This window comes from Mycteria americana, chromosome 11, assembly GCF_035582795.1.
Source record: "Mycteria americana isolate JAX WOST 10 ecotype Jacksonville Zoo and Gardens chromosome 11, USCA_MyAme_1.0, whole genome shotgun sequence".
NCBI lineage: Eukaryota > Metazoa > Chordata > Aves > Ciconiiformes > Ciconiidae > Mycteria > Mycteria americana.
The window spans coordinates 7318462-7333172 of NC_134375.1; the positions used below are offsets into that span (position 1 = coordinate 7318462).

Sequence of the window (14711 nt, forward strand, 5' to 3'; positions counted from 1 at the left end):
GCAACTTGCTGCTTTGTTCACTAGTATATAAGACATTTTTAACTAGGATAATGACTTTGCTTAAATTGCGGTACTTGATTTTAATGCGCTTCATCACTTGGCTGTTTTCCTTCACTGATTGGTATTTTGGGCATTTTTTTGTGTGTTCCCTGTAAGCGAGGGGATGCAACATAAATTTCTTTTTGATGCTGCTGTTTATAAACATGGAATCTTACATGCATGTATTACAAACATCTATTTTAAAGAAAAAAACTGAGTAAAGTCATAGAGCATCTTTAGCAAACGATAGCATACAACCCTATAAGTTTAGTTTTGTTGTTCTGAATGTGTATGTTCCTCTAGCAAAATTAGTGTTGATAGCACATCCACAGGTTGGGGCTGTTGGAAACCCTTAAGAGTTATATATGTGAAGCAGTATTAAAAAATGAGTTTGTTTTCTCAAGACTAGATTGTGTAGAGAGATTTCTGGAGGTAAACCAGACAATCCAGCGATAAGGAATTGAGAGAAAGCTGCGCTTGGGAGTCTGCCTTGGTTCTGTGACTCGCACCCATAAAACTACTTTTGTGCTGCAAATTGTTTTTCGTATAAAGTGAATGATGGTGAGGTGCTGTGAAAAGGGGAATTGAGCATTGTGCTATTGGGAAAATACTAAACTAAAGAGGCTTTTGTGTTCCAGCAGTTAGATATGTGTAACTTGTCATTTGTTGGGTTTTTTTATCAGTCCGCATCCTTATGTCAAAATTGCTTACATTTCTTCAAAGGAAGGTGTAAGTCTTGAGACACTGACATTTTAAGTACTGTCATTGGAAGGAACGTTCCTCCCCACTTGCAGTGAGTGTTGGCAACATTTTGTTGAGAAAGTTGTGGTTTAGATAAAATGAAAGAAAATGAAATTATTTTGAACTTCTGAGTATTTGATACATCCTCAGAACTTTGCATTTTATTTTAGTCTTGACTTTTTTACTGAGCTAATGAGCAAAATTAAGCCTTGTTAATGACACAGGATTGTAAGGAAGAAAACAAAAACCTGTTTGCCGCACTGAGTCTTACGTGTGTTGTTGAGAACGCTACACTGAGGTACAGAAAAAATAAAATAGTTGCTTTGTGTGCTTTTATTTTCAGTCCTGTCATTTAGCTGTTACCATCTGCTGTTTTGGGCAGCAAAAATGTGCCTTTGAGTTCTACCTCCGAATGCATAGGTGTGCTTGTCACAAAGTGCCACCTGTGTAAGTGGTATTAGACCGCAACCGTTGTTGGATGTCTAAACCAAAACACCAAACGTTTTCTAGAGTCCCGAATTTTAGATGGCGAACTGGCATCCTCTTGTTGAAGACAAGTACTAATGGGTGGTATATGCCGTAGCACCATGTGCTGTGTAGTGCTGTTTACAGGGCTACGGCATTATGTAAAAGCAGAGTATTTAAGATGATTGGAATCAGTGGTATATCTCCTTTTGGTGTGCAGGGTATCTGCCTTTAAAGAAGACAAGCGCTCTCAGGTCAGCCTGGCACCTGATCAGAATAGGACTGGAACTTGTTTGATTGGGATCAGCAGGTAATTCCCTTGGTTTCTGCTATATGGTCGCACACTAAACAGCGGTGCACAGAGCGATCAGAGTGACAGGTTAGGCATGCATGTTAAGCTGTACGCATAGGGCTGTAATAAAGGCAATTTTGCTAGTTTTTCTACTTTCTTTGAGGAAATTTGCATAAAAATGCACGTGATGCCAGACTTGCACACTGACTGCTTGGCAATGGGAGGAGGTGTCCCTCTTGCATGTTGTTTGATCTATTACAAACCGACGTTGGCGGTAGGACTTAGCTTAGAGAGTGGTCGTCGGTGTAATCTGTGAAGCAACCATTTAAGCGGGTTGCAGGTTTCTTCACGGTAGCTTCCTAGCCCTTAGTTTTGCAAAATGGAGTTTTGCTCCAGTGTAGGTTTATCGTTACATTACCGAAAGGCTATGAGAAGGCTAAATTTGTATGGCTCATCCCAGGGAAAAAAAAATAAAAATTGAGGTGATCTAGATGTAATGTTAGTTGGTAAATTCTGTTCAGAATAGGTAGAAAAGCTTGTTTCACTTAGCACAGGTTCCTTGCAGAGCAGGTGGACCTGAGGCAGGGTACAGAGCCTTTCTGTACAGATCCTGGTTTGTCTTTGTTTTTACAACTCTTATTTCACTGCATACACTGGAAAATTATTTAAAACTCAATCTGGATATTTCAGATGAAGAACCTTTCAAATTGGCTTTGAAGAACAAGGTCTTCTCTTAAACCTTCTAAGGGCTCAGGGATTTTTCTCATCTCAATATTTTATTTTATTGTCCTTAAAACCAGAAGCAAAGCTGTTAAGAGTACAGCACTTACTGAGCTTTACACTTCATAGACTTTGTTTCTCCTGAGCCTTCCTTCCTCCTCTTGGAGTCAGGGTTCAGAGGCCTGAACTTAGCACATAGAGGAAAAGGGACAAGAAAACATTGTCCTTGTTTATAGGCTTCTGCACAGAGGATCTTACTCTGAGGGCTTTTATCAGTGTCCTCCTTCTGGAGACATGGACGTGTTTGGATGGATCTGTTTTGGTTTGCATTCAGTTCCCTATAACTTTAATTACATGGCGTAGTAGACTGTTTCACGGGTTTGAGGTTAGGTATGGTTTTGCCTGCTCTCTCTCATGAAAAGTCATGTATTTTTAATGGATTTGGGTTTTGTTTTTTTTCTTTTGAATTCGCGGTTTAAGAAAGTGGATCTGTCTTTGCTAATCCGTTTGTTCTTTTTCAATGGGTTTGCTATGCGGAGTAACTGTGCCAGATTCATGCAAGTGACTTTGTGGGATGGGACTTTGTCAATCTAAGGTTTGGGAATCTCCGGCAATCACAGTGCTTTGTACAACAGTTAGTTATGCCTTACGGTGTAACACTGAGATTTAGTCTTTTGGAGTGACTTGACTCCTCCTCTGTCAACACATTGAGGAAACTGATGCACATGTGGATTGTCTAGAAATTAATTCCCTTTGAAATAGGGGATGGAGGGAGCCGGTGGTATCTTTGCGCCACTTTAATATCTTCTTTCTTTTTAGGCAGTTCCTTGTAGCTGTGATAGATTCATGCAAGGTATCCATAGTTTTGTGCCGTTAAAATGTTCGAAAACTTGTCATTTGAAAGGAAATGCCTCAAGGTTTTCAGTTTATACATATAACTCCTTTACCTTCCTACAGTGTTGTTTTTTTTTTAATTAAACACTCTGCCTTTGATTAAGAGTATTTCTGTACGTATATCTGTGTATTGGATTATTGTACTTGATTGCATAGAATACTTGTGATTTATTCCTAGTAACCATCAAAGAACAGTCAAAATGAGCTCTGTTTCAAGAGAGATTTTTGTGTTAATAATATTGAAAAGAGAAATAATAAATAGTGAGTACCATGTCATATTATAATGTATTAAGCCGCATCTGTCATGGTTGTTTTGCTCAAGACCAAAAAAAGGTTGAAGCAGTGTTGAGGTCTTACAGATTTTAAAATTATCTAAAAATTGTGTACACCTTGCTGTTTCCTTTCAATGCAAGCACTGAACTGAGGTACCTAGGAGTGTAAGATGTCAGTGTCCTTTTTTTGGTATTGTTTTCATGTCTTAAAACATGTATGCAAATACATAGGTTTCTTCTCTTCTGCCTGTATACAACTCACGTGTCCAGCATTGCACTACCACTGACCCTTCCAAAATTCAACATGGCATAAGAAACCTGGTTAGGTCCACCGTACCCCTGAAGAACCCCCCTGAAATAGTGAGACACAGTGCATGAGCTGCTTGAACGGTCACTTCCTCAGAGAGCACATGGATTGTTATTTTCCACTGCAGTATAAGCCTTTGCTTTCTGGGAATGTTAATGGTAAATCCTGGTTTTCTGTTTCAGTATGTATGACCAATTGCCCTACTCTGATTGTCATGGTGGGTCTCCCAGCAAGAGGAAAAACCTACATCTCGAAGAAGCTGACACGCTATTTAAATTGGATTGGAGTGCCTACAAAAGGTGATGGATTTATTTTTGTTTACATCAGAAGGACAGGGCTAATGTTAGGTGTTTATACATTTAATTCCCAGTAATTTCGTTGCCCAGTTTGACTAGTTAAAATCCTTCTGCTTTGTTAACTTATTTTTAAGCAATAGCATACACAGGCTCTCTGTTTAGATAGTAATTAATCAAATTCTGGTGACTGTTCATTTACCTCCTTGTTCTGCCAGGTGCCTAAATCAACTTTTTGCCCTTGTCCCTTAACGTGTTGGTTCTTCAGCTGTCCTTTTTTTTTTTTTTTTTTTTCCTCCTTCCCTGTTCTTTATGTGGGTGAAAGGGAATCTCGTTTACAAGTGGACGAGCAGTCGGCACTTCTGGGTTAAAGTTCTGACTTCTCCATCTTCTTTTCTCTGTGAACTTTGTGCAACGTGTAATTCTCTGTGTAACTCTTTGTTTAACTGCATTTGTGGAATGAGTTACAGCTCTTTGTCTGAATATTAAGAGCCCAAGGAACTGAAGCAGCCACTTGTTATCACTCTTAAGGACTTTATATGTGTGTTTTGGGTGGGAAATGATGGCTCAGATTGGCTATGCCACGGACCTCATTCCCAAGCTCCTGTGGTATCTTGTGGGCCCAGACTGACAATTAAACGAGGCCTAAGTCCACTTGAGGTTCTGAGCAGCCATCTTCCCCTGCCTTCTCCTCTGTCTCTGTAGAAGAAAAAGGTAGTGTTCTGTGATTTCTGTGTCTGGTGCAGTAATGGTAGCTTTATGAGTAGTTAATCATTTAAATAGCATTAAACATTAGATCATACTAAAGTGTAGACTTTTGGCTGGAAATTCAGAGGTGTATTTCCTTATAGCTCTAAGAAATCAAGATGAAGAGTTCTGGCCTAAACTGCCTTTGGATTCTAGGGTATAGCTTTTGGATTTGGTGTTTTCCTAAGGTCTTAGAAACTTGTCTAATGCGTTGTTTTAGATGAGATGTTATGGAGGATTCATTATATTTTTTGAGTATGAGAGTTTACAGGATTTAAATTATCACCTAAGTTTTGATTGTTTTCACGCAGGATCACCCTTCTGATGAGCAGTATCAGATATTTAGGGACTTCAGTTTTATCCGTTAGGTTGAAGCAGAATAACAATCTAAATACATTAGCCTATATCCAAGCTGATAAAATGTATAATATAGAAGTATGTAGATATGTTATGTGTGTATGTCATTGTGTTGAGCGTTTTACTATGTGAACTTTGAGAAGCAGAAATCCAGTATCGGACAACAAACAAGATACTGTCCATATCTGGCTCATGCTTGGTTGGATGTACCATCCACATCTGGCTCATGCTTGGTTGAATATATCCCGAATACAGTAAAATAGGTAGGGATGGTCTGCTTCAGTTATAGGAAAAGTTTCATGGGCTACTGGGAGCAGCACATCAGAAAATGTATGTGCCAGTGCTTAATAAAAATAGTTACAACGTTGCTGCCTGATTTTGTGTAAAGTTGCTCTTACACAACATAAAGTTGCTCTATGAGCTTCCATCCTAGGTTGCTGGTCATGGTTTGTCTTTGTTAGAAAGGGTGACTTGGAATTTTCTTGGAAAACCACAGACCCTTCCTGTTGTTTGTGTCATCAGTGCTGCAATTTTACTGAAGCTGAAATAAATTTAAAATACCTCACTGACTGAGGGAATAGATGACATGTTGCCTAATGCATCCAGTTGATTGGGACTGAAGTGTATACGTTGTAAGTATTGAGTAGCCTTAACAGCTGTTACCCTTTGGCTCTTAATGTCTTAAAATTAACGTGTGCTTAATGTAGTAAGTGTTCTTATTCTCTGAGACAGATGGTTAAAATTATGAGGTTATGTAAACCAGAGAAAAGATAAACGCCATCACTTCATGTAACATGCATTAGGCAAGCTGGAGAGTTCAAGAACAGAACGTGGAGGTAAATAGTCCAGAGTTGATGTTAGTTGAATCATTTCAGCCATCAGTTCTGTGTTTTCTTTTGTTCCTTCCAAAATCCTCTGTTGTTTAGAATGTGAAATGGTTAAAAATACAAAGGACTTTTGTCTGAGCTTTTTGAAGGAAATGAGGTCAATTAGATGCCTGAATAGAATTGTGTTGCAGCGTGGTTTTTAGATACTGAACTTTGGGAAGCTTTTTTGAATAGTTCTGGCTGTGTGGTAGTTGTGATACCAGTTAGCTGTGTGAAACTGTTCCACAGGGGTGGATGCTAGTAATAAGGGCTAGAGATCGTCCCACCAGATAGCACTTTTTCTTTTGCTGTGCATGACTCTCTTGCAGTAACTATTATTTCTTATGAAATTCATTATTTTTTATTTTTAAAGGGCTATTGCTTGACAACACTGGTCATCTGAACTTCTTGCATCTTCTGTTTTTCTTACAAGGAGCCACCTTTTCATGTAGCCGGTATGGCCAGTGCTTATTAATCCTGTCACAGAATAACCTGGATTGTACTATAATCCATGTCATACAGTTGACCACATCGGCATTGTTGAATTAAATCAAAACTTCACTTTTTGGGAGATAAACAATATTTATTTTTTTATCCTCTGCTTCCCATCCCAACAGCAGCTTATGGTTGAGCTCTTTTATCCTGTATCTTTTTTTTCTTAATTACAACTCAGAAATTGTGTCTAGTACTTCTTTTCCTCTTTCCAGAAATGAAGTCTGGCAAGTAGTTATACCTTGGCGGCTTCTCAAACAGAACACTTCCAGTTTGATCTAATGTTAAAAAAAAAAAAAAAAAAAAGCTTTGCAGTTCAGCAGAGAAAACCTATAGGTCAGAAACAAGTTAAACATTAATCGCACTTCAGAGACCTACTTTCAGAGTTGTCGAATGAAGTTAAGTAGGGTACAGTGTCATTGTCTGCCGTGTGGCAAAACGCAACTGCCTTGCCCTAATCCCATATCCGATATTGTGACGTGTGTACGGCCATAGACATTATAGACCTTTGCCCAGATAAGGAATAGTTTTCTTTGACCACTGTTAAGACATCACAGTAAGATTATGTTCACTACTTACGCAGTTTGGTTTTTTTTTTTTTTTAAACACAACTTAAGCATTTTTTTAAATAAACGGAATGGGGTTGTGAAATAGTATGTACTGATCCTTAAGGAATAGAAATATTTGAGCAGAGTTCCAAGAAAATGTTTCCACAACTTGAATTTTAAGTTTCGTTTATCAAAAGCAAGATTGGTTAGTCCTATTTAGAACTCTTTCTTGCTTAAATAAGAGCTGAAAGCTTTGGGAGGTACTGTCAGAATATTATTTTGCTGCAGATATACACAGAAGAAAAAGCTAAATTATTAGTAGTCCTTTGTAGACTACTGAAATAGGCTGCCAACCACCCCTGCAAAGGAGGAAAAGAGTTTCTTTTTGTTGTTCAGGCAAACTGGCAGACAGAGGCACAGCAGTAAGGTCAAGTGACTCCATTGAAGCCACCTACAGCCCAAATGTTCTTTTGCCATTTCCATGATTTGTTGTTGTCTTTGTATTTAAAAACCAACCAAACAAACTCCCCAAAACACAAGAAGTAGTATGATATGGAGACTTCGTACATGCTAAATTATTCTATCCTTGCAGGTAGTTTGGTTTCAAAGCTGTCATAACTTTTGTCCTTTTTATGTGAATACTGTTAGTTCCCACTAATACTGATTTCTTCTTGGCAGAATTTAATGTTGGTCAGTATCGTCGAGATTTGGTGAAAAAGTATAAATCTTTTGAATTCTTCCTGCCTGACAATGAAGAAGGCTTGAAAATCAGGAAGTAAGTTTTGAATGTGTTTGGCTACACAATACTAATTGTAATAAAATGGTACCCTGTGCAATTTGCTCTTGGAGACTGCTTTAAGTTGCATTTTTGTATGCTTAAGATGACCCTTAAGAGACTGCAGTATGAAATGACAAGGAAAAGAAATTCTAGAGGAGGTGGAAAAGTGACTTGTTTAGGCTGCTAAAAATTTGGGGTATTTTTTTTCTTAACTGCTTCATCTCAAGCACCAAAAATGAAGAGAAAGTAAATACTTGATTCCTTTTCACCTTTCAGCAGGCTGTGACTGCTGTTATTCCTGCAGATACTCCAGGATGTTTTCACACAAAACAAAGCAGTTTTAACAAATAGTTATTATTTTTCTTACCTTTTTGTAAGGTAATAGATGTGGCTCTTTCTGCTGTCTAATTCCTAAAATGCCATTTTAGGAGCTTTTGTGTGGATCATAAAGACGAAAAAACCCACGTAACTGCTTTTCTTTTTGGTTTGCATACTGGAATTTTTCGCCTGGAGTGCTTTGAATGCGTTTGCCATTATCCATTCAAATGAGTGGGAAGGAAACACTATTAATCTCTCCCTGAAATTGTCTTTTTGGCCACCATGCAGGTGCTTCATGCAATCAATCAGTGCACTACCTTGAAAATTGCCATGTTTTCCTAATGCTATACAAAGCAAGGTGGGCACCAGTGTGAACTTCTGTGCCCAGATGAAGCACTTGAGACTCCCCTCTTGCTTGGAAAGAGTCCTGTAGTTTAATGTAGAGGAAAGACCTTTCGAAGAAAGAGAAGGTCAGAGCAAGAGGGAGCTGCCTCTTTCTTACAGAAGACCAAATAAGAAGGTCTTTTGATTTTCTTGGCCATTCATTGTCTTTTTTTGTACGTTCAGGAAAACGTTTAAGAGAATGCAGTATGAAATGAGAAGGAACAAATTTTAGAGGAATGGAAATGCAATTTTTTTAGGCTACTTAAAATATGGAGTATTTTGTTCTTAATTGCTTCAGCTCAAGAATAAAAAATGTCTGGACTTTCCTACCGTCTGGACTTTCTTTTGTGGCTGTCCCTCTGCTTGTCCTCTCTTGCTTCCCTTTCCCCTTCAGCAGCAGTTGAGTATTGTTAATGTCAAAGAACAACAACTTGCCTAAGAACCTCCTAATCCTTTGGGACCAAAGAGTAGATATGAGATGCATTAGCCTTGCAAGCCCCTACCTTTTGCTTAGAGGTAGAGCCAAATGTTTAATGCGCCTCTGTGTCACCTGTTAGACTAAATGACGGGGAATATAACATGAAATGGGCTGTGTGAGCTAATCTGCCTAGTTAGCAATGAGTAAAGAGGGTTTATATTTATTTAGTGAAGACTTGACTGATGAATCTAAGTTCCTGACATCTATTAACCGTGCCAATGTGGAAATACTGTCAGGATTGAAAAGCCTTTGTTTTTCTTTTACGATAAAGCTGTGCATGCAGAATATGGTAAATGTAAGAGAAGAGTTAAGCATTTCAGTCTGGAAGTCAAAATAGGGTAGTAATGCATAGAAAGGCTGTTGAAATGGACAGGTTTTTATGGTGGTACTGCAAAAAGACTGTACTTACTGGAAATAGATGAGGCTTTGTTCTACTAATGAGTAAATTGTGCACAATGTTAATGTTGCCCTCCAGTATTATTTTTGTGTTAGAAATCATAATGGACTTTGAAGATAGTACTAACGCTGGGGAGATAGGAAAGTTGCAAATTAATTTATTCTTGTCTAGATTTAACACAAGTGTAAAGTATGTAGGGGTGGGTTTTTTGGTGTTTGTGTCCTCAGCGGTCTCCAGTACTAATTACATTGGGTTGGTGACTACAATGGGATGTTCTTTTCACCTCTGTCCCTAATACTTAGTGCTAACTTTGTTTTGCTCTCTGTTTTAACAGATTTTTTGACATAAACAATTTTTACACAATAGTTCAAAAGAGTAGTAGTAGATTACTGAAAAATAGTTGTCTATCCACTTTAACGTAGGGCTGCAAGATAAAAGCCCTAAGTGGATTTATTTTTTCCCTCTTTGAGAATCGAATTAAGAAGCAAAAAATATCTATGAGTAGGTAATCGGGAAAAGATTACAGTTGCAGGGATGATTCAGTGATGTTATTTTTGATCAGTGAAAGTTTATCCTGGTCAGCAAAGTTGATGGGTATTCTGTGGTGCTGTATAGTTGTATCAGTTGCACAGAGGAGCACAGGACTGGTCTTTTTTTAGGCAGATAGCCATGACCACGTCTCCTTAGTATAGCTTGGGTGACCTCTGTTGGTTTTTCCCATATGGGGGGGGGAGGGAGGGGACTGATTAAAAAATCTGTGGTTTTGAGAGAGATTAGATAATGTTTGCAGGGCACTTTGATCACAATGCACAAGTGCATTAATAAAATGACTTTTAACTAGCATTTGAGTTTTACTCTCTTTCATTTTTAAGACAGTGTGCCTTAGCAGCGCTGAATGACGTCCGACAGTACCTCAGTGAAGAAAATGGGCACGTGGCTGTAAGTTTCTTGTTGAAGACACATTCTTGAGATGCTTCCCTACAAAACAGTGTGTGTCTACTGGATAATATACAGCCTGAGTAATTCCAATATCTCTTCAGTATATCAGATTTTTTTTTTTTCTTTGGGAGATGTTAGATCTGCCTTGTTGCTGCAGTGAAAGGAGCACTGAAGTTCAGGGTGATGATGCCGTGTTGAGCAACCATCTTTGTGATTTGAGGGGTTAACTGAGGGGAGGGTAACAGTAAGAAAAAAATGTCCCCCTTCTCTCCGCATAATATAACGTACTGTTAAACACATCTGTTGTTTTGGTTGCACTTGTGTTTCTATTTGATAGTCTAGTGTTTCAAGTGAAAGGTATAGACTTACTGAACAAAATGCATCCTGGGTATTGCTTGGCAGTTGTGTTACTGACATGAGAAATCTCTGAAGAGAGCAGGAGAATCTCAAAGTAAATTGCTGCATCTGAGTGTTTAATAATGGGATGCAAAACATCAGTGGGATGCAAAACATCAGCTGTTCAATTACTGACGTTGTGTATTCACATTAATTTGCATAACATTGCTTTTCTTAAGACTACTGACACAACTCTGTGGCGTTTTCATTAACTAATCACGCAAAACCATTGACTGTAATTACAAGTTTTGCTGGGGACATGAGGTAAACTTTATACTTTGACAAACTTCATACTTTGGTAAAACACTGGTGTGTTCAGAGCTAAACATAAGTTCTTACAAAAATGGCTGCATATATCTTGTAATTCATGGGCAGGATTCACAAGTCTTGCAGATCTTCTCCCCTTTAAAAGTTTTGTGCTCAGATTTTGAATAGCATATTGATTGCAGCATCTTTTTTTGTGTAGTATAAGTTCACTAAAAAACTATGCATTAGTATTTAATGCTGATATGGGCCAGGAGGAAGATTCTGTCCTGTGTTATGTGTTAGGCTTAAATTCTGGTTGCTTCTTCCAAATACAGTGTTCTGCTAGTGGTGCTTTGAAAATACTACTCTTTTTTTTTTTTTTTTTTTTTTTTAGTATTTAGAAAATCACGTGTGTAAAATAGGAATGTCTTTTGTTTTCCTGTTGACTATGTTGAGGTAGAGGGAAGGGGAAGTGTTTTCATTGCTTTCCTTCACATTGAGGGACTTTGAACCCTTGTTTTTGTTGATATTAACACAGTGCTTTTCACAGGCTGTGATTTTTTTTAATTCCTCTTTCTCTCTCTCCCTGTAATTATTCCTAGGTCTTTGATGCTACAAACACAACTCGAGAACGTAGAGAAACTATTTACAAATTTGGTGAAGAAAATGGATATAAGGTGAGTCAAAAGCAAAGGAGTTCTGAGCTAATGCCTGGACAAGTAAGGCAGGGATAGTTTTGCCCTTACCTGTACTCTGAGTTAGGAAGTGCACTAGCATAAGCCACATCCTTCCTAGATGTTTAGTCAGTAGTGCGTTTTGTGTTCTCAAGCATTGTTTGTGATTAAAAGTCACCCAGTCCTCATTTTTCTTGTCTTTAATGTTTGTACTGTTTGGAGCTAATCTCTTTTATGCTATGGCTTCAGTGCTGTCATCCCGGACCTGTAGTTAGTGTACTGTCAGCAAGAACTATTTAAAATATGGTTCTTCATGCAGTTCAGATTTTTGCTGCAGAAAGACATAGGGAATTCTCTATTAGTTCTGTACAAACCAAAAACGTTCTGTGGCTTTCTGCCTTCTGTCCAGGATTGCTTTGCAGTTAGCTGTTCTCCAGTAATCTTTCATTTCCTCTAAACTTGTGTCTCCAAACCTTTGAGACAGCAAAACACAAACCTCTTTTTAAGTGAGGCTACTCCATTAGTTGAAAGGCTTCGAAATTATTATTTCAGAAGTATTAGTTACCGTTTGTGTGGCTGAACTTGCATCCTCTGCGCTTACTTCTTCCTCTTCCATCCTAAATTTTTCTCACTGCAAAATTTTTCCACTTACAAGCATTGTTGGGGAAAAGAGTATAGAGCATGATGCTTCAGGGAATGGTAAGCCAACAGTTTCTGATGAGAGGGTCTGGAGAAACCTTCTGAGTAAAAGGAAGAAAGTTGAATGCATGGCTCTGTTAAAAAGGGGTTAGCATGGAAGCAGGCAACATGCTGCTCATGTGTGTTAGTCTCCAGAGGCATTTTAATGCATCTTCCTTCTTCCTTCTGTACATGTGACTTCCCATTTGGACTGAAGACTTTTTTTGTTGAATCAGTATGTGTAGATCCAGAGGTCATTGCTGCAAACATTGTGGTGAGTATAGAAAAGTTTGCTTTAACTGCTTTAAGTTAAAGAGTTTTAAAGTAGCTCAGTATTTTTAGAAGTACATTATAAGAACTTCCAGTAGCAAAAAAAATTAGCTCCCATTAATGGAACACTTCATTATTTTCCTGTCCATGTGTATACTAACTCAGAAGTTTAATTCTGTGAAGAATAGCTCTTTTTGCTTTACATGTATTTTAATTAACTTCCAGAAAATCAGTTTTTGTGTTCTCCCCCTTCCTATTTCTTTAAACTTCCATTAAAAAGGGAAAGAAACTTACATACTACTCCCCTGTTTTTATTTTAAACAGCAAGTGAAGCTGGGTAGTCCTGACTATGTTGATTGTAGTAATGATGAAGCAACAGAAGACTTCATGAAAAGAATAGAGTGCTACAAGAACTCGTATGAGACATTAGATGAAACTCTTGACAAGTAAGTAATGAAATAATATTGTCATCACAACTGGGTTATTTTAAGATGTTTCCTTAGGGGACGGAGCATCCCGTATCGGGGATAAAGGCTTTCTAGTCCTGGTTTTGGTTTTTTGTTTTTTTTTTTTTTTTTTTTTTTTAATGCCTTGAGCTCTCTTTCCTTTGGCAAATTATAGATAGTTAACTCTGGGGGTGTAGCCTGGAAACTTGCTTGCTTGAGGAAAATTGGCTAATGAGTCTCTGGGACAATATTCTTTTTGATTTCCTCACTTGGAGAATGGTATGATTCTTCTGGGATAGAACCAGCATTTAGAAATTATTCCAGACTTGCTGTAGTGGTTGGTTTTTGTTTGGTTTTTTTTTAGTACATAGGGGAGACCTGAGTGATTTGTAAGCATAACCTCATTTGTTGACATGGCTAAGATGAATTTTGAACACATAAGTCTTAAAAATGTGACTTCTAAATTTATTTATTTGTGCTTGCAAATTATCCTGCAGATGCAGGGCTGTGAGAAACTTTCTGAGCTAGATTATTTGCCCTCATGCTAAAGCCAAACTCACTTACCTGTTTTTCATTCACTTTCAACACTTGAAATTAAGGTAGGGATGAACCATGTGCGGAGGAGCCCTGTTTCTCTTGGTACAGTCCAGCACTTCAGTATGGGGTTTTGAGCTGCACTCATACCAGGTGCTCCTGGTTTGTTGCAGGACCAGTGCTATAGAGAAGGCTGAGCTGCATTTTAATGTAATTGAGTGTAAGCAGTGTGAAGCTGCTTCAATCAGATCAGTTCATGCATGTAATTTCTGTGATGGACCTAATGGTTGTGCCTGGGTGAAATAGTAATGATTAACTCCAAAGAACGCTATCAGAGATGAGGTGATGATGCTTCTCATCACCTCCATTTGGTTTTATTATAAGTTTTCTTGTTTTATTGTGGTGTGATGTCTCAAATGCATTGCTAGAAACCAATAGTGGTTATTTTCAGCTTATTAGACTTTTTTCCTCCTTTAGACTAGATGCTACTCTAAAATTATAGCTCAGATGAGAAAGGGTAAGCAGTGAAAATTGAAATTATAACCTGTCTGATGCTGAGAGAAGGTAGTGGTGGGGTAAATTACAGTACTGTCAATAAATAGTTGTTGATAGAGTGGTTGAGAAAATGTCTTGCTTCAGGCTAGTCCCTGGTCCTTCTGATGCTGTAGTTTTCTGGAAGGGTTAACTGAGATGGGTAAATAGTGACTGTGCCTTTTGGCCCCTGGGTGCAATCAGAAAAACGCTTACTGTGGGGGAAGCGTTCGTAACCTGGAGAAAAATATCTAGTGTCGTAAAATACCTGGATATCTTATTGAAGCTACCACAGTTGAATGACTCCACTGAATCTTCCTTTCAGCGGTAGGGCTGTATTTTTTCAAGAGTAGGATCTAGGTTTGAGAGGCAAAGTGCAAATAAAGGGAACAGAAAAGAAAGTGGTGTGAGCAGCTTACATGTGAAAGGAATAGAGTTCATCCTGTACCTTTGGAGTATTGCATTGTTTCTTAGGACTAATGGATATTCCGGGGGTAATCGAGGGTTTGTTTATTCCTTTGGCTTGTTGCCCCTTTGTTTTATGAGAGAGAGGGTGGGAAGATTGTGGCACATGCTAATAGAAACTATGTGGAATTTTACTTTTTTTTT

General features: G+C 38.2%; 1 protein-coding gene across 9 annotated transcripts in view; it reads left to right on the forward strand.

The window, feature by feature from the left end:
• The window catches only part of LOC142415492 (6-phosphofructo-2-kinase/fructose-2,6-bisphosphatase 4), a 54172-nt gene that overhangs the window by 20877 nt on the left and 18584 nt on the right, over positions 1-14711 (forward strand). For all 9 annotated transcript variants that reach the window (XM_075513889.1, XM_075513891.1, XM_075513885.1 and 6 more), the window contains exons 2-7: positions 3913-4029; positions 7712-7808; positions 10261-10327; positions 11572-11646; positions 12539-12595; positions 12916-13037. In XM_075513889.1, the coding sequence (XP_075370004.1) occupies positions 3913-4029; positions 7712-7808; positions 10261-10327; positions 11572-11646; positions 12539-12595; positions 12916-13037 (535 nt within the window). The remainder of the gene's footprint in view (positions 1-3912; positions 4030-7711; positions 7809-10260; positions 10328-11571; positions 11647-12538; positions 12596-12915; positions 13038-14711) is intronic.